A 19,217-nucleotide genomic window follows, 5' to 3' on the forward strand; every position below is an offset into this window, starting at 1 on the left:
CCGGCCTGTGTGACACGCCGGAAAGCCAGAGGGGATGGTAAGGCATTCAGGAAAGGGGGGGAAATGGTGCCTTTCAGCCGCTGCCGTTTGCACGGCAGCGGTTGGAAGATGCTGCTTCCGAAAAACCTCACTCAGGGAGCGAGGTTCGGAAGCAGTGTCTTCGCACCGCTCAGGAGTTGCAAGGCCGGCGCCACTGCGATGCGGCGGCGGCCATGCAAACCCCTCCCCAGGGACGCTGTTTTTAGCATCCCTGGGGCGCTCTTTACTGCCTATGCGGAAAGGGCCTAACTTTCTGAAAAGCAGTAAAGGGGAAGGGGATCAGCAGAGCTTGCATTTCCTTGAGCATGATAGCTCCAAATTGCAAAGATACAATTTATCATTCCTGCTCGAGCTAGCATGAGCAAAGCGGGAAATGCAGCAAGTAGATTCAGCCAGCAATAAGGATACAGAGTGCTAGATTTACAGTTCTGTATAGCAGGGGGTTCTGTTTTGGATTTGTTGGTGGCATTGAATAATACCCCGAGAAAAATTTAGTACCCCCTGGAAGTAATGAAAAGCAACAGTGATGCCCAACATCCAAGAGTTTTTTTCCAGCCTCAAGGAACCATGAGGGAATGGGTCTTGCAAGTCCATTCCTTCACACAAGCTTTTGAATTTTGCTGGAATTCTTCATCCAATGATGGGGAGGGGAGAGATTTTATCTATTAGTGGAGAACTCCATTAATAATCATAAATAAAGCATTTAGCGTCATTACTGAAAACTTCCCATGCAACCTTGAGAGATCACTTTGCAACCTTGAGAGATCACTAAAGAAAGCAAATGTGTCCATGTCCCTTTATTCTTAACACCTATGTGACTGATACAGTCTCCAACAACAAAAACGTTTGATCACATTCCAATCTGGATATAGACTTTTGTTCCCGTGGAGGGATTAGAAACAGGTCCCTTGCACTCTTCCCAAACTCTTTCATTGCAAGAGAAGATAAATGAAATACTGGGAGATTTTGCAAATATTTTGAATGTTGAATCTCTCCTGCCATTGAAAGATTAAACCCACTTTAAATATATTGAACAGATTTAAGAGGAAATAACTTGAGACATATAAAAGTCCATCTAATTTATGGGCTTTAGGGATGAAAGGTGCATCAGTCAGTAACAGAGCATCATCTTGTTTTCCAGTAGTCACAAATTTTTTCTGTCCAGATTACTTTTGCCTTCTTTATTCCTCCCAGAAATCACCTGCTAAGAAGTTAACGAATGCACTTAGCAAGTCTTTAAGCTGTGCTTCCAGCCGTGAGCCTTTGCACCCAATGTTTCCAGACCAGCCTGAAAAACCTCTAAACTTGGCTCATATTGTGTAAGTATCTGTGCACTACAGTTATAAAAACGCTTTGTTCTAGTTGACTTACTATTTACTTTGGTTGAGGGCAAATGGAAGGAGACATCTTCATGCTGAATGACCAGTCAACAGTTTCATGACAGTTTTCAAGAAATGGTGCATCATATTCAGTGATTCAGTTGGCCAGACTCACCTTTGCAATGCTATTATTTTGTTTCATTTTTAAATAAATGTTTGGGGAGATATAAGTTTTTAAATATATATATATTAACAACTTTGTTATCTTAATTATTATTTTAAATTTTGGTTTAGTGATTGCTGGTTTGAGCAGGAGAACACAGGTTACCATGATTCCAGTATCTCTTGACCAATGAAACCATTTTCTAGAAACTGAACCAAGTTAAAAAGTGAAACAAAAAATTATTCTGCATTTCAGCACTTGGCAGCAAGTTTCAAAGTTTTAATTGATGAACTTTGAGAAATGTGTGTTGGTTTTCTATTTTCTGTTTCTACGTAAAGATTTTCTTTTTAAAAGTACATTAATTCACACAAAGGGAACACTTTTCTCCAGAAATTATGTTTTGAAAATCAATGCTTTGTGCTACACAAAAGGAAGAACAATTGAAAGGTGCTTTAAATTGCTGTGTTTAATTTTGTAACTGGTTCATAAGCAATAGCTTGATTTGTTCCAAAATACTCCCTTTTGGGTATAATGAACAAATGATGATCAAAAATTCAATATAAAAATAGACAGAAGGACTAAACACATGCCTAGATGTTTAATTTCTGGCAGGATAATGAATTTGGGACACATGACTGGCATACTGCCAATTCAGCATGCAGCTATCAGGGCAGAAATTGACAACAGCATCCCTGTACCAAATAATTGTAATCTGAAACATGCAAGTTGAATCATCATACAATTAGAATGGTAGCTGATGGACTTCCCCATTGATGGTCAGTGCGAGCTCAGATAAATGCAGTATTTTGTATTTTATAATCTGCATCCTGTTCGATTTCTTTTTGACTCTGTCATCCCTGAGACAGCTGATGTTTAGAAATTCACAGGACAGAACTGCAAGTATACATTATTCTCCTGTTGGGTTCTCATAACTGTTCAGCATTCATATCTTCTGGAAGCAGATGGGAAAAATTGTCCAAAACACAACTTTCTCCAGGTTTTCCCAAGTAGTCCTATGTGATCTAGAGCTAAGGCTGTTTCTGCATGGGCCGAAATCATCGATTTCAGCCCGGTAAAACACCGTTGGGGAAGAACCTTCACACAGGTGCTGCTGCCAAATCGCTACAGTGTCGCTCTCTCCCCCCAAATGGTGTTTTTAAACCTTGCTTTTTTGGAAAACGCCAGCTTCCATCCAGTGCCGATCAAATGGCACCGAATGAAAGCCAGCATATTTCCCGTGCCACTCCTGGATGCTTCCTACCTCCTACCACCTTCTGTCACTCTGTGGAGGCCAGGGGACATGGCTCCTGGCCTCCAACCCCAGAGGCATCACTCTGGCCACGGGGGCATGTCCCCTGGCCTCCACAAAGTGTCAGAAGGCAGCAGGAGGTAGGAGGCGTTCAGGAGCGATGCAGCCCATGTGAAGGCTACACCGCTGGCTGGGGAGCCAGTAGGGTCATTCATGCAAATGGCCCCCGGGGGTCCATTGGCATGATCTATGCTGATGCACCCCTGTTTAGCTGGCCATGCAGAAACGGCCTCACAGTGAAAACATGGGTAGTTGAGGTGGTATATTTGAAAAATCCAAAGATTAACTGTAAAGCAATACTTTTATTAACTAGGAGTGTAAAAGTTTTGGGTACCATAAGGGGGTAACCTTTGTCTGGGTTTGCACTTCAAACTTAAGAGTGGAGGCTTGTGTGATTGATAATTCCTTTATATAAAACATAAATTTCCTCTGGATAGAAAACTAGATGTCAGGAAGAAGGCTTACCTAGAATACTTTCCCTAGCATCTGGTTATTATTATGCACAGAAATATGTCACATGGGTTGATTCCGCACAGCAAATGTATAACAGGTTGCAGTTGTTATAAAGGAATCCGTTTTCCTTTTTCCCATTCACATGTGTGCTGTCCATGCAGTGATTGGAGCCCATGGAAACAATCCAGGTTGCTTTCGCGCCTTCACACAGAAACACTTCTCTCTCTTTTTTTTATTTTCTGCAACACATGCATAGTTACACAGACATGTAGGAATTAACCCCCACAGCCATGCCGATTGTCCCACAATACTATCAGCTGTGCATGTTCAACACACAAAATAAAAGAAAAAGGGGCCTCCCTGCAACAGCAGGGCAATGGCAAGTGGATTCTCCCTGACTGCGGATGATGCAGTGGAAGGGAGGGAAATAAAGCACCTCCTGCCTGGCCATTTCCACAGGAGTGACTCCAACTGGGATTCTGCAAAAGGATTGCTGGTTTAGCAATTCTGAGGAAAATAAAATGGGGCAGACTCGTTTTGGGGACAGGACCTGTGTAAAGTTCCCCTCCAAAGCAGTTTATGTAGCATCCCATACCCATTATATTTGCCCTGTGTGGAATCTACCATGGAGAAACGTTCCATCATCTTACCTGTAATTGGAAGCGGTAACAAGCAGGCATCATTTTACCACCTTAGTATGAACTAGGCCTCTGAGAAATAAGCCGGTTCTTCTGGAAGCTACTGGAGTATATGTATTGGGAATTGGTTTACCACCTGAGCATGCCAAACAGCTTTGTGGGACATCAGACCAGAAAAGGGTTGTGATGAAGTACAAAGTTATGGGCATAGCTTGTACCTGTCATTGTCTTCTGAATCTCTACAGGGTACAAGACAGACTGCAAACACACTATCTCCATAGGTCACTTTGAACCAACTGGGGTGACAAAGAAGTTGGATGCTGGAGACATCAACATATCTTGATCTGACCTTGATTTAAATGGGTCATAGATAATTAGTTTTCACAACATTTCTCATGCACATAGTCATCAGTCCAAGTAATTGTGGAGCTATATGAATGTTCTAGTAATCAGAAGTTTGGAAAGGAACTATCTGATAAGTGTGTCCAAATAACAATTGGCAATAGTTAATGGGTTTTCTAAGGTAACCATTTCATATCATATCAATTTAATTTGTACCTGCCCTATCCCCAAAGGGCTCAGGGCAGCTAACAACATAAGTAAATAAAATATTATAACATTATGACTAGTAAATACATATGGCATGCATAAATGCCCTGGTCCAGGTAGAGGCTAGCCACATCATAGAAGGGCGGGGAACCACCAGTAAATTCGCCTCTGCCGATCACAGAGGTCAAGTCGGGACATATGGGGTAAGGCGGTCTCAATATAGAAGATTCTATAATTATAGGAGATTCTACAATCTATAGAATGTATGTAAAATGTATTGCTTACCACCAATCTAAAGTCTTTTACAAAATACCTCAGTTCATGGATCATTTTCAAACTGAATTTCAAAAATTAATTTGGAATTTTAGACTTCAAATCATTTGGCTTGTTAGAAACCACAACAATATAAAGAAATGGCTGGTCAGGAAACAGGCATCTTCCCTCCATTGTGAGAACTATCCAATATGCCCAATTTCCCCTGCCTGTTTTAAATTACAAAATGATCTGTCTTCTTACACTGTAATACCAGTTATTTGGGATGTTTTGATAAAAAGCAACTTTGCCAAACGTTTTCCTTTTTTTACATCAAAAGAATATAATGTGTAGTAGCGTATCTTCATCCATATGCAAATGCTTTCTAAGTAGGCCTTAATCCTGTATATTTATTTATCAATTAAAATATTTATATCTTATTTTTCCTTGTGGTTCAAGGACACTTACACATCATAGTTAAAACAGTACGATTCAAAACTAATAGAATAAAAATCCCAGAAACTCTCCTTCCCCAAAAAGATGTCCACAGTTTAAAAGCTCTGGTGAAGAAAAGGGCCTCAAAATATCTTCTAAAGATTTCTCAAAGCAGCAGTTCCATAAGCTTCTTAAGAAGCCCATTCCTCATAGAGCTACAGTGGAAAAAACAGGCTCTCATTGATGCCACATAGGCCATCTTAAGTAGCGTGGAAATTGTAGTTGGCAAACTGGGACATATGCAAGGAGACAGTCCTTTCAATATGTGGGTCCCAGGCCATGAAGAGATAATCCTGTCTCTAATAAAGATTTCTGTTAATTTACAATAAACAAAGCCCTGACCTGGATGGTCTGGGTTGGTATGATCTTGTTAGCTTTCAAAAGCTAAGCAGGGTCAGTCCTGCCTAGTACTTGGATGGGAGACCACCAAGGCAATGCCAGGGTTGTTATGCATAGGAAGGCAATAACAAACCAGCTCTGCTAATCTCTTAAAATCCTTACTGGGTTGCCACAAGTTCAGCTGTCTGTCTTGCTATTTTCTGGATCTCCTTTGGGACACATTTTAAAAATCCGTATAGCATTTGCTTCTTTCCACAGTCACTTCTGGCCCTAAGATTCCTCCTTTCTAAAGAGCAGTTCCAATGACAATGAAACCGAATGATTTTATTTTATTTTTATTTTGCTAGTAGGAAAATTGAAAATTGTGTTTAGGTATAATGAACCCAAAATAAAAATGCGCAGGTTTTGGAAGAGCAGCATGTACAGTGCAACTGACACATTTACAGAGGGGGAAAGATATGCTACATGAAATCTTGAAGAATATCTTCTTACCAGAGTAATTTTTACTGTTAAGTATAATGGTATAATGATAACAGTTCTAAACAAGCATACAAGCAACAGGGAATTTACAACCACTTCAGTGGAAGTGTTCAGGTAATCAAAATCCTTTGTTCCCCAGCAGCAGTTACTTCCAGTAAGGACAAAAACCTTTTGTGTAACTTTGCCTGCATATGTATGAGTGTTATAAACTGGTTTTAACATGCTATTTATCGGTATATGATTTCCTGCTAGCATAGAGGTTGCACCTAGTAATAAATATTATGTTCAAAAATTGTTAAATTCAGCACAAATAAATGCTGTAAGGAGGCAAAGTGGTTTTTTCTCCCTGTTTTGTATCAGCAGAATATGCTACTGCAAACTCTAAAAGCATATTGACTTATCTGGGTTGGGAAAGTCTTCCCTTGATAATTTGCATTCTTATATCTAAAACTCTGCAAACTGCTATTACTGACTCTGTTAAGCACTTTTCATGCAATTATGCTTAAAGTACTATAGTAATCTAATAATTTATAGAATGTGTGTAAAAATGTATTGCTTACCAGCAATCTAAAGTCCTTACAGTAGATTTTGTGTAAGTCACCTTTTTGTGAATTTTGTGTAATTTTTGTGTAAATTTTGTGTAATTCACCTTTTTAAAGAGAGTATTTAATCTTAATTAATAGTATCTTTTTATCAATAGTTTATTGGATCAAATATGGTTAAGGCTAGAATGCACACCCAAAGATTTTGTCACCTATTGGCAGAGGCGTAACTCCAAGGAGACAGGGGGGTGACGCACTAGGCGTGTGCCCCTGTGGGGGTGTGGCAAGGGTGTTTCAGAGGCGTGGGGGGCGTTCCAGGGCAGGGTGGGACAGGGGTGGAGGACGCACCCTTGGGTGCTTTTCCCCCTTGCTACTGTGTGCCTTTCTCCCTTGCTACACGTCTGCCTATTGGTCTTCTTAATTCTTTTTTCTTTGAACAAACTCCCATGCTTTAGAACCTGGATTTCAAATTCAGTTCTTTGTGAGGCATGACTTGTTGAATGCTCAAGGTAGCTTGATGTGCAGAGTGTGTGTGTGTGTGGGTGGGGTGATGGGGCTCTCGTAGAACAACAATCCCATCACCTATCACCAGGAACTCAACTGATCTTTGGTTCTTGCAATCCTTGCCTGTTTATTATTTTGTAATAGAGATTGATTGTACACCTTTTCAAATTCATGTATCAACCTCTGACTTTTTAAAACAAATATTGGCACATTTCTGTTTATCTACTGAACTGGAAAATAGCTATTTATTGTTAATAAATATACAAAGTTATTTGAAACAAATGGAATCCCATGAGATACCAATTTGTCTGTGGTTTTCTTGTTGTGAATCAGCCAGCAATTATGACAACGTAATTGCTATTGTCTTAAAGATGTAGACTTCAACACATTCAGAACCATTTATGCCAAGCCACAGTAGAGCTGCTTGACTGAGTACTTGCCTCTAAAACCAGAATATTAACAGTGAAATATAGAGGTATTTCTCTACCTATGGTACCTTTTTAAAGAGAGTATTTAATCTTAATTAATAGTATCTTTTTATTTTGTTTTGGCTGCAAAAGGGATACCTGGTAAGTTATCTTTTCGTACATTTTTAGATGGAGGAACAGACTTTGTAATTATTAGACTATTAAACATCAGAACCTTTGAGTATGACTTCCATTTAGTGACATCATTTTTTCAAAGCTATTTTTTATTTCCTTTGGCCTATTCCTTTTGAACAGATCCTGTCACCTGGGGAACAGGGAGAAGGGAATTCGCAGTCTCAATGGAAAAGTCTCCTTTCTTACTCAACTGTTGGTTATGAGTATTTTAACCTTTAGCGATATCAAAGCTCTCATGGATCTGCTTTGTAAGCAGTCCTGAGACTTCATCCCGCAAATTGCTGCGTCAAAGTTAAAGCCATCACATTTATATTGCTAATTGTTTGGTGTGAGGATTTTCCTCTTCCAAATGATGGCTTTTGCACATGGCATAGCTAATCAACATATGAAGATCTGTTTCTGTGCATAAATTTCATTCTCTGAATGGAGCATTTGACATTATGTTGTTATAACAAATCTGTTCAGGTTGCAGATGCTGTACCCTTTCCCACCAAAAGATCTCAGGAGATTTGTGAATTAATCTGCCACTTCTTCCTGGACCTTATTTTTAGTTGCATGCTCTATGAGGGTCCTAGTGCCTGCCTTATTCTGGGATGCAGCACAGTCTTGCATGTTAACTCAGCCCAACACTCAGGATGCCCTTTCCCTTCCCCTCCTTGCTTCCCCAGCCTTCATATCCACTAAACAACTATGACCACACTGAGATCTTTTGGTGGGGAAAGGTATAGATGCCATAGGGTCCAGCTAATAGTAAACTTGAACAGTGGTCTCTGAACTTTGCCTGCTTTCTACATCATGTTAGAATATGTGTCATTCAGCAAAAAGGGAGGGCTTAGTTAGTCTTTTCTGAGGTTCATTTCAAATACACCATCCAGACCTTAATGGCAAAAATTTTAATTTTGGCTTCCCAGAATTCCTCTTATTGACTTACAAATTCTAAACTATTTCTGAGACTAATGAAAAAAGTATGTGTAAAAGAACTAACAAGTTTTTATGTTGTTTTCTACTGTTTGAGTGGTTTGTACATTTGCTACACACACAAAAACTTGCCCTTCATATTAACAAGCCCTATGTCATGGCTGCTTTAAGTTCAAATTCTTTGATGCTATGAATGTAGAGTTATGTGACTACATTGTGCTTTAGTTCCTCTGATATTTACTATGCTATGGCCTACATATTGGGGGAGCAGGAGCGGAGTGAGGGGGAACTGCGCCCGGGGCGTACCTTTGTCCTGCACCTCCACCCGCCCTGGAATGCCCCCGCCACACCCCCTCACCAGTGCATGCCCAGTGCATCGTGCCCCACCCCGCCCCCTTGGGGCTATGCCACTGGGGGGAGGCAGTTTGCTGTAGTATAGTGAACATATAAGTTTCTGCATAATAGTGAGCTGCTACACCTGACAACCTCCATGCAGGATGTTTTTAAAGAAATTATCATATAGCCATTTGATACAGCCTGAGATAATGTAGAAATTTCAGGAGGAAACCTGGCTTTTCAAAAAGGCAAGTATTCCTTTAAAATAACTATAAAAACTCAATTAACAAGAAATCAGTGTATGCAAATAATTTAAATACTGTTGAAAGGTTTCTGTGTTAATTGTGTTTTATGGAGCATTTCAGTATTTGTGAAAATGTAGAACCATCAATTATTGTTCTGGAGCAAATCAAGGGAGCAAACAAATTGCCCACAGAATATCTCAGAATATTAAAAATATTTTTCTAATACTTCTCCTAATCCATATAAAAACTGAGATTTAGTTCCACAGAAATTTTAATTTATGATAGAAAAACTGAAGGACATTACATTTCTAAAGACTGAAAATATGTATGCGTATCTATGTTTACAGATAATGCATTTCGTGCTTTATTTCATGGTTCCATCATTATACAAGCCACTTATTGTCTTCTTTTCAAGGCCTCCCAGACCAGTGACGAGTATGAATGATACACTGTTCTCCCATTCTGTTCCCTCAGGAAGTCCTTTTACAAACAGAAGGTGAGCGTTCATTCTGACCCATTTTGAGATACAATAATTATCTGCTTTTATTTTATATTTTCATTTCAAACTTCATACAGTCAAACTGTCAAAAACAAGTGTAGAAATATCTTTTAAATGCGTGTGGATTGAACTTTCATTGTTTAAAGCAGGACTCCAATTTTTAAAATAAAGGAACCTGTGCAAAGGCGTACATTTGCTTTCTATAGGTGCTTGTGTTCTGTCTTCTAGAAACCTAGAACCAACCCAGATAACCTTTGGCCATATGCCTACATATGTAGCATGTCAGGATACCACCCATATTTAATCTATAATGCTGAAGCATCTACAATATACACCAAGTCTACCTAGAAACAGAAGTTGGTATTTAAATACCAAGAAGCAAATGTGGGAAAGCTGAACAAACATTCCTACGTATGGAGAAATGTCGAAGTATGGGAAGCTAGAAGTAAGTACTGAGCTATACAGTGAAGCCAAACTTTTGGAATTATTGTATTAGTCTGCCATTTCAGTCAATTATAATCAATCAGTCACAGCACAAAAAAAGCTGTGCTGGATCAGACCAAAAATTCCATCCACGTGATCCAGCATTCACAGGCCAACTTTCGCTCACTGGCTGCTTCAGGGAAATTTTCAAGGAGGGAAAGAAAGTATCAGTCTCTCATTGCTTGCCTCCAGAATCTATTATTCAGAGTTATATTCCCTGTGAGAATGGAGGGTTACATTAGTTATCATTAGTTAGTTATCATGGATAATAACCATGGATAAATCTTACCTTCCATGAATTATTTGACCCCTTTTGAAAGCCACTTAAGCTGGTGTTATGTCAATTCATCTCATGACTGTGAATTCTCCTTATTATGCAGTGTATGAAGCTGTGAAAGTTATAGTCTGCATCTGTCACTTACGGTTCTAGCAAGAAATCTCATGGATTGTGCAAATAAAGCCCATGTCTGTTGCAGACTTTGTGATTTGTTTGTTCTGTGAAGATATTAAGGGATTGTCATACTGACCCAGTCGGAATCACACTCTTTCCACAGCACTGAAATGGCCAGGCTGGATCAAGGGAATCATTAGTGGAAGAAAAATAGCAGCTGATAATGTTCCTTATAGATTTGTTCAACAGCTTCCACAAGAGTTCATACATTGCCTGCAACAGTTCTGATGCTGCCCCTTAACCCGGAGGTTGCACAAGCTTTTAACAAGCATAAGAACATCTTTGGATTCAAGTTAACTTTTCTCTAACATAAGACGTATAACAGCCCTTCTGGGAGTGGAAGAGTTGAATCAAAATGTGTATAAGGGCACATTTTGATCCAACCTATACTTCCCTGGGAGAGCCATTGTAGTGTAGTGGTTAAGAGTAGAGGACTCTAATTTAGAGGATCAGGTTCAATTCCCAACTCCTCCATGTGAAGCCTGCTAGGTGACCTTGGGCCAGTTACAGTTCTCTAAGAACTCTCTCAACAGGTAATGGCAAACCATCTCTGAACATCTCTTGCCTCCTTTGGGGTCGCCATAAGTAAGCTGTAATTTGACAGCTCTTTCTACCACACCATAATTCTCTGGCAGCAATCTTAACTGTCCTTGGGAAGTCTCCTTGGAGGTCTGCTTAGGAAGTAAGTTCCATTTTATTTGATGGTCATTGTTCCCAAGCTAGTATTAGGATTGCAACCTGTGGACAAAGTTAAAATACCTTACAAGTAAATACCCAGGATTTGCTATGTATTTTATTAGCTCATCTATTTAGGTATTCTGAAAACATTTTGAGAATAAGCAAGATAAAATGTGATTCAGTGATTTGTTTGTCCCCTTTTTCCCCAATGCAAACCCAAACTACTTTACAATAGCATTATCCTAGCCTCCATATTATCCTAACAGCCCTGTAAAATATATTAGGATAGAGAGGCTGCCTCAAGTTCATCCTGTGAGTTTCCATGGTGGAGTGGGGATTCCACTTGGGTCTACATTGTCCTAGTCTGACACTTCAACAATTACACCACTGTTTGTACAGATAAAATTACATTATGTGTGTCCAGTGCATATGTTCATGTTCAAATGCAAATGTATGTCCCTTGTGTTCATTACCTATGAATTGGTGTGGCAGAAATCAAGACTTCTGTGGGCCAAGCAGGAAGGTCTGATAAAGATCTTCAATTTTTAAGATCATCACAAATCCGGAAATCTAGCAGCAAATTTTCTTGTGTAGTTTTCAGTGCTAATGTGATGGACTTCAGCAGGTATTTTACTAATCTTGTGTTTGTTTTCCTATCTCAGTGAGATGTGGTTTGTAACTTGGTCTAGTAATTTTATTTCCACTGGAATTAAATGTTAGTACTTTGTTTTCATAAGGAGCATCCCCTCTCCAAAGGAACATCCTCTCTCCAAAATTAAACACTCTAAATTCACATTGACCTTATTCTTGTTCAGGCTTCAATACATTTATTTATTTACTTACTTTATTTATATTCCACCTTTCTCACTGAGACTCAAGGTGTATTACATAATGTAAGGCAATGTAATCAAATAGTGTGAAAAACATAATAAACAATGTAATAGGATTAGGATTACAAACCTTAGAAACAAAGCAAAAACTATCAGAGTATGTCAAGTGATGTAAAAATGGAACTGCAAAAGCAGAAAACCATGCAGTAACAACATGCTAATACATACAATAAATAGATAATATATACCATACATAGTAACACAGAATATTGGCCTGTTCTTCTAACAAACGTCGCCCCCCCCCCCCCCGGCAATCATTCCATATTGCTATTGCCTTATTATGAACTGTTAATGAACTTTCATTGTTTGAATCATCCAGGTTACTTGAGAGTATAAATGTAGTGATTCCTGAGATTGATGAGCATTCTCTTATAAAGCTGTATGTAAATCAGCTTCATAAGAATTCACGGTCAGTATAAGAGCACTAAACCACTCATTGATATAGCTCTGTATCTTATACACTAAAATCAGTCCATTAGTTTATTAGTCATTCCACAGAATTACTAACAATGAAGGGCCTTTTTTGTATTTATAAGATAGTTCAAGTGGATTTCTTGCTAGTTTTGAACTTCCCTATCTTTTATCTTTCATGTTGCACATGACACATTTGTAAATGTGCATCACATAACAGTTTTTGCTCTTAGACAAGCATCTTGAGGATTTTACTGTATTTCCCCCAAACACAGAAGAAGGAAACATAGGTCAAAGAAGAGCCTTATACTGAAAAACATACTGATAGCTGGTCCTGAGAGGAGAACAGCAATCCATACAAGAAGATACGTTTCCACATATAAATGAGGCTTGCTCTGTACACACAAACCAACTGCAGGGCCGAAAAACATTGCATCCAGTTCTGCGCACATGGCACTGCTGTTGGTGATGTGCATGTGTATCTTTGAGTAGAGCCTCTCCTGTTGCTAGTGATATCAGGCACAACCAGGACTAGGGAAGGGGCCATCCTCAGGAGTGCCCTAAGAGTTTTCTGAGAGAGATTAGCAGCTATCTTCAAAAGACAGCAGCAGCCTCTTGCTGTGTCCATTGGCTGATGCAAGTTGGGATGAAAGCTGAGGAAGGATGCCCCCAAGCTCTGACTATGCTCACTTTTGCTTCCCTCCACCAATGCTCCTTATCAATTTAGTTACAACATTTCAAATAGCTATTTAGCCTAATCAAGTGCATGGTCTTACATATACTGTTTATCTCATTCTGTAAGATGCTCATGGCTACATATGCTCTGAATTTTATTTACATCATAAGAAATACAAAGCATACAGCAAGAGCCATTGAACTATACTGTAAACATTTTATAAGGTTGTTGGTGATGCAAGGAAACATTTTAAATTAGTAAATTAATAAAATCTGATACCCAGATAAGCAGTCAACATTCAGATGACTAAAATCACAGTTCTGTTTTTTTTTCCTGATTTGTCCAACATGTTCGCTTGTGAGTGTGGCCATGAATAAGAAGGTAACAAATCCAAGTGGGAGCCTCACTTGTGTTATAGTGATGGCCTAATGAAGGAAGTATTGCATTTAAGTATAGAATGGCCTTACAAACTGAATGTGTTTATTGAACATTAGTATCTTCCCATTTGTTCACTCTGGATATTTCTAACAAAAAGCAGAACAACTTCTAACGAAGCAGATAGAGAAAAAAATCTAACAGTTTCTCATTCACTTCTATGACATCTCACATAATGATGAACCTGTCTTATTGTTTTACTTTACTCTGTGTAATAATTTCCATCATGGGAACTCTTGATGTATAAATATGGTTCATACACGCAGAGGTATTGCTGAAACATCCTCCGCACAAATCCTGTGACTCGCATTTGCCTCTGTTTGTGTTGTAAAGCTGATGTTGTGCATCATAAGTCTTTTGTGCCCCACTTTTGAACCTCCTGGAAGTATCTGGAGTGGTGGTGTCGAAAAAAAACATGCTCAGATTGAAAAAAACCCATGCTCAGATATTTGTTCTAATCCAGCAAGATTCTCACATTCTTATCTAGTGGCATAACATTGCAGTAGTTCTGTAATCACATCCTTTTTTGTTTTTTTGAGAAATGAAGAAAAACTGCATGTATAAACTCACTTTTTCTCTCTGCATAGAAATGGAATATACAGATTTTCATGTTTTATAAATTCAGTTGATCAACAAATGATATTTTCATAAGTTACATGATATTAAGAACCTTATTTATTTACTTCCTTATGGGCTTGGAGCAGCTTCCAGCAGTAATGGACAAAAATTACGTATTCAGTTTAAAAGCAATAAAATACAATAGAGAACAGCACTGATTGTGAAATGAACTCATTTTCCCAGGAGAAGATTCAATCAGATGAAACAGTGGAGTGGAACTAGAATGGGGAGGCCACATGGAAAAACTGTAGCTGCCTCAACCATATGTCTGATGGAACAGCTCTGTCTTCCAGGCCCTGCAGAACTGTTGCAAATTCTGCAGAGCCTGGGTCTTAGACAGAGCATTCCACCAGGTTGAAGCTGGGGCTGAAAACACTCTGGCCCTAGTTGGGGCTAGCCGGTTCTCTCTAGGGCCAGGGACCTCCAGCAGATGTTCGCTCCCTGTCTCTGAGGGACATACCAGGAGAGCCGATCCCACAGGTATGCAGGCCCTATACCAGTTAGGACTTTGAACTTGGCTTCTGTTTAGTAATGACTATATAAAAGCTTGAATCTTTCTCTCTAAATAGAAGCAATTAGAGGGTTAAGGAATAAAAGCCACAGAAAGAAGCAAAATATGTTGCCTAAATTATTCAGGTAGTTATTATCCAGGTAGTTTATAACAGATAATCGGTGATGGCATGTTCCTTTCTTCATTTGTCCAATAGATTATTAATTGGTGGGAAGAAGACATAAGGTTGTTACTTTTGGCCAGTCAGAACTAAAATACTATGCCATATCTATGCACATTTGGATTGGGATCTAAAGATTCCTAAATGTCCATACAATACACTTACCCATATGCTCAGAAAGGGTTACATGTTCTGTACCCCAAGCCATAGACTTGGATGTCATGGAATCCTACATTAGAGGTTTCCCCATAGTTTAGGGACTGCTTTTGTACTTCAGGGATAAAGTATGTCAAATAGTTATATTAATGTACAATATATCACCATTTTCTTATAAGATTATAGCAGAGTGTAGTATACCATTTTAAAAAATCTTTGTTAGGGGAAAATTCTGTGTTCTAAATAAAGGAATGTTATGCCTCTTGATAGTGTATTATGCACAAGTTCCATTATTACAAGAAAAAAAGTTAATGTAAAAGTAAAAAAAGAGTCTGCACATAGCAAACCTCTTTAAAACTGGGATATTTCAGAACAATGTGAAATGTACTATGGAGTCTCCAAAACAACAAAGATACTATCGCTGTGGCTCTATTGACTCTTTTACCCATGTCCTCCTAGAGTGCCAAATAAATGCAGATGCACGTCTTAGATTAATCCCCCCTTATTGACGGCGAGGAAAATTTCTAACCTTACTGTCGCCATAACGTTTTCTTCTTGGAGACTACAATGCTGAAACAACACGTATGGTAGCTCTATTCCTGACAACTATTTTAGTTAACTTATTCCTGTTTTATTACTGCTAACTGCGTTTTTTATACTATACCAGCACACTATAAGTATATCTACATGAGTGTGCAAATTAACCAATTAACTTGTCTTTTATATATATGAGCTTGTATTGTTTTTGATTTTATGCCAATAAAGGCATGATTGATTGATTGATTGATTGATTGATTGATTGATTGATTGATTGATTGATTGATTGATTGATTGATTGATTGATTGATTGATGGGTGGGTGGGTGGGTGGGTGGGTGGGTGGATGGATGGATGGATGGATGGATGGATGGATGGATGGATGGATGGATGGATGGATGGATGGATGGATGGATGGATGGATGGATGGATGGATGGATGGATGGATGGATGGATGGATGGATGGATGGATGGATGGATGGATGGATGGATGGATGGATGGATGGATGGAGTCAGCTAGTTGAAGCAAAAATCAAATATTCCACAAGGCTAACATAACCTCTTGAATATACCTAAGAAGCTGTTTGAACTGTTATATGAAGGAAAGGGAAAGAAACAATTATGTGGCATGCATCAGCATACTGATTAGAACAATGCCACATTAGCCGCCATTTCTGATTATTAAAAGTGGATTTATTCAGGACCAAGATTATCAGACCTTGGGTTATTAGTTCTTATAGTGCTTTCCTGTTGGCAACTCTGTCCTTGTTCCACTAAGATACTAGCTATGCCCGTCAGTGTATATATACTGAAGCCCTTCTTGTGGCATCTGTGTGGCTGAAGAATTCCAGTACTGGAACAGGAGATCCAGTTCCTGCATGTAATCACTCCTAGGAAGTCTTATTCATGTTGTAAAAGTCTGCAGAGCTCAGCAGACTATAGACATTTCATTGGTGGACTTGGAGATGACAGATTATGTCCCAGAAGCAGTAGAAGAAAATGCTAAAATATACAGTTTTTAAACTCCAGACCTATTGAATTTTTTCTGGAGAAAAACATAATAGGAATGTACTCTTTAATATTGTAATGCATTTTATTATAGTTATTATTTTTCTTCAGAGTTATTATTTATTTATCTGCATTAGCTTCAATGGAAAACCCATGTCCAGTTGCAAATTGTTGTTTATTTTCTACCAATTGGGTTGAAATTCAGTGGAGTTCTACCCCTTTCTCCAGGGATTTTCCTTGGCAAATTTCAGAGAGATAGGAAAAAGCAGGGGGTACAAAGGAGGGTGAATTGGTATAATTTTCTTTCTTCATATTGGATGATTGTGGCCTATATTTGAAATTGGTGAAGGCAGCTTTGTCCTCATGCCCTCCTCCACTCCTTATCTCAGTGTGTTTGTTTGATTTTAGAATTTTTCTTCCAATACAGCTAACCTCCAGTATCAAAGCTTGGCCTGAAGAAAAATATTCCATTCAGTGGAGTAGTACTTGGCAGGTGACAGTGTTTAGTTCTCATCCAGCACTTGCTCCATTTATGTTGAAATACAGACCATTCCTGTACAACACTTTGCTTTTAATGTAGGTATTTTTATTGTTAAGACTGTTTAAAGACAGACAACAAGCAACATACAATAACAAAACCAGAATCCACGCTACAAGGTGGGAAAGGAAAAGAGGGCTCCCAACTTCTCCTGCGCCAAATATAAATACAATTCAAATTTACCACTTGGTCTCTAGTTGCAATTCTAAAATTAATTCTTAATTATTACTAATAAGATTCATACTTTTCTCTGTTATGTGTATTTTCTTGTTCTTCTATTCCTAAAATCCCCAAATCATTGGTTCATTTTTGTCTGTTTTACACAAAAAGCATATTAGTGGTTTCTAATCATCAGTGAATTTAGATAAATTCTTTTCTCTATCAAAGAAGTATGCTTAGCCATCTCTGCCAATTCCAGTGTGTTCACAAACTATTATTCTATTGTAGATATTAATGAAATTTTCCATTTTTGTGCACATAATAGTCTTGTTGCAGCTGTCATATATAAAAACATAGTTCCATATTTTCTCCATAAGACCCAAAAGAAAAGTTCCTGATTTCATTTGTATATTAGTCTTTAAAATCTTCTGGACTGTTGAGTGCATATGTGTCCAAATTCTTTTCGCTTTATTACAAGTCCACCATCAATTATATAAAGGTCCTTCATAAGGTTTCAATTTCCAACACACTGAAAGTCATATTGCCTTGAAAACTCTATGGGAATAATAGACATGTTCATCATGAGTCACCATGTAGCTGAGAAGACACATATGGAGGCACCAATGTGCATAAGGAACTATGCATGCTCTTCTGACAGATAGACTGTCACTATGCACACAGAACATTCCTTAGTACATGTATAGAACATTCATAGCATAAAAGTGAACAGGGCATCCCCTGCATACTTAGTTCCATGTGTGCAGTGCAGCTCATGAAGTTATGGGTCATCATTTGCATCATGAAAATATTGTTAATTATGTTGGAATATTTCCCAATAAAAATGTTAAAATATTAACCTCTACCCCCTCAAGTGCTGATCACCTCCCCCAGTGCTGATCTGAGCTGGTGAAGCTGCTGGGGACTCACCAGCTGAGAAGCCCCCCCATGCCAACCACCTCCCCCATTGCTGTTGGCTCACCAGCTGAGGTAGCCACCCCTCCTCCAGTGCTGACCTGAGGTAGCAATCCTGCTGAGGGCTCACCAGCCGAGGCAGCCACCCCACCCCCCATTTATGTCATATCTCATACCCTCATAACAAATCAGTTTTAAACCTCTGAGTTAGACTGTGGATTAGGCTACTGAATTCAAGATTATCAGAAGTTTTTCTTATCTTATGATAGTTGCAAATATAGAAACCCATTCTTATGCATGGTATGCCACCACATTCCGTTGTGTTGTAACGTATATTTCATATCCAGTAGCTGTGATGAAAAGAGGACAGACTGGAGCAGGGTAGAATATTTTTGTAGCCTTTTGCTTTCAGAGAGACAAGACTGAAGGGGTTGTGACTTGATAAGAGCATCTGCTTTGCCTGTAAAAGCTCCCCAGCTCTATACTTGACACCTCCAGGTAAATGGATTAAGTAGTAGGTGATGTGAATGATCTCATCCTGAGACACCGGAGAGCTGCTGCCAGTCAGAGTAAATATTCAATATTGATAAGTGAATAGTCTGGCTCATTAGAAGGCAACTTCTACGTTATTTTTTTTTGTTTTCTACAAATTATTTCAGGATATGAAAAGTTTAATCTTTTTATATTTTTAAGAATAGCACAATTGATAGAATGCACCAAAAAAAGAAGTGGGACTGATGATAAAGCACACTAATTTCTTTAGTTTAAATTAGATGTTTTCTTTGGTTATATCCATAATGGAAGAATATCTGTAGTGGCAAAAATAACAATTTCTTCAGCTGGATCCTTTGCTTCAGAAATATCTGCTAGAAGCAGGAATGTTCAGTCTCCTACCCATCCACTACCAAGTTTG

The 19,217-nt window shown here is 38.7% G+C and overlaps 1 protein-coding gene across 28 annotated transcripts in view; it reads left to right on the forward strand.

The window, feature by feature from the left end:
* Positions 1–19,217, forward strand: part of DTNA (dystrobrevin alpha) — a 233,861-nt gene that overhangs the window by 173,763 nt on the left and 40,881 nt on the right. For 9 of the 28 annotated variants that reach the window (XM_048507242.1, XM_048507244.1, XM_048507245.1 and 6 more), the window contains 4 exons: positions 1,234–1,358; positions 7,643–7,651; positions 9,599–9,679; positions 12,504–12,593. In XM_048507242.1, the coding sequence (XP_048363199.1) occupies positions 1,234–1,358; positions 7,643–7,651; positions 9,599–9,679; positions 12,504–12,593 (305 nt within the window). The remainder of the gene's footprint in view (positions 1–1,233; positions 1,359–7,642; positions 7,652–9,598; positions 9,680–12,503; positions 12,594–19,217) is intronic. The other 19 variants (XM_048507241.1, XM_048507248.1, XM_048507261.1 and 16 more) reach the window with 3 other exon arrangements.

Source organism: Sphaerodactylus townsendi, linkage group LG09, assembly GCF_021028975.2.
Source record: "Sphaerodactylus townsendi isolate TG3544 linkage group LG09, MPM_Stown_v2.3, whole genome shotgun sequence".
NCBI lineage: Eukaryota > Metazoa > Chordata > Lepidosauria > Squamata > Sphaerodactylidae > Sphaerodactylus > Sphaerodactylus townsendi.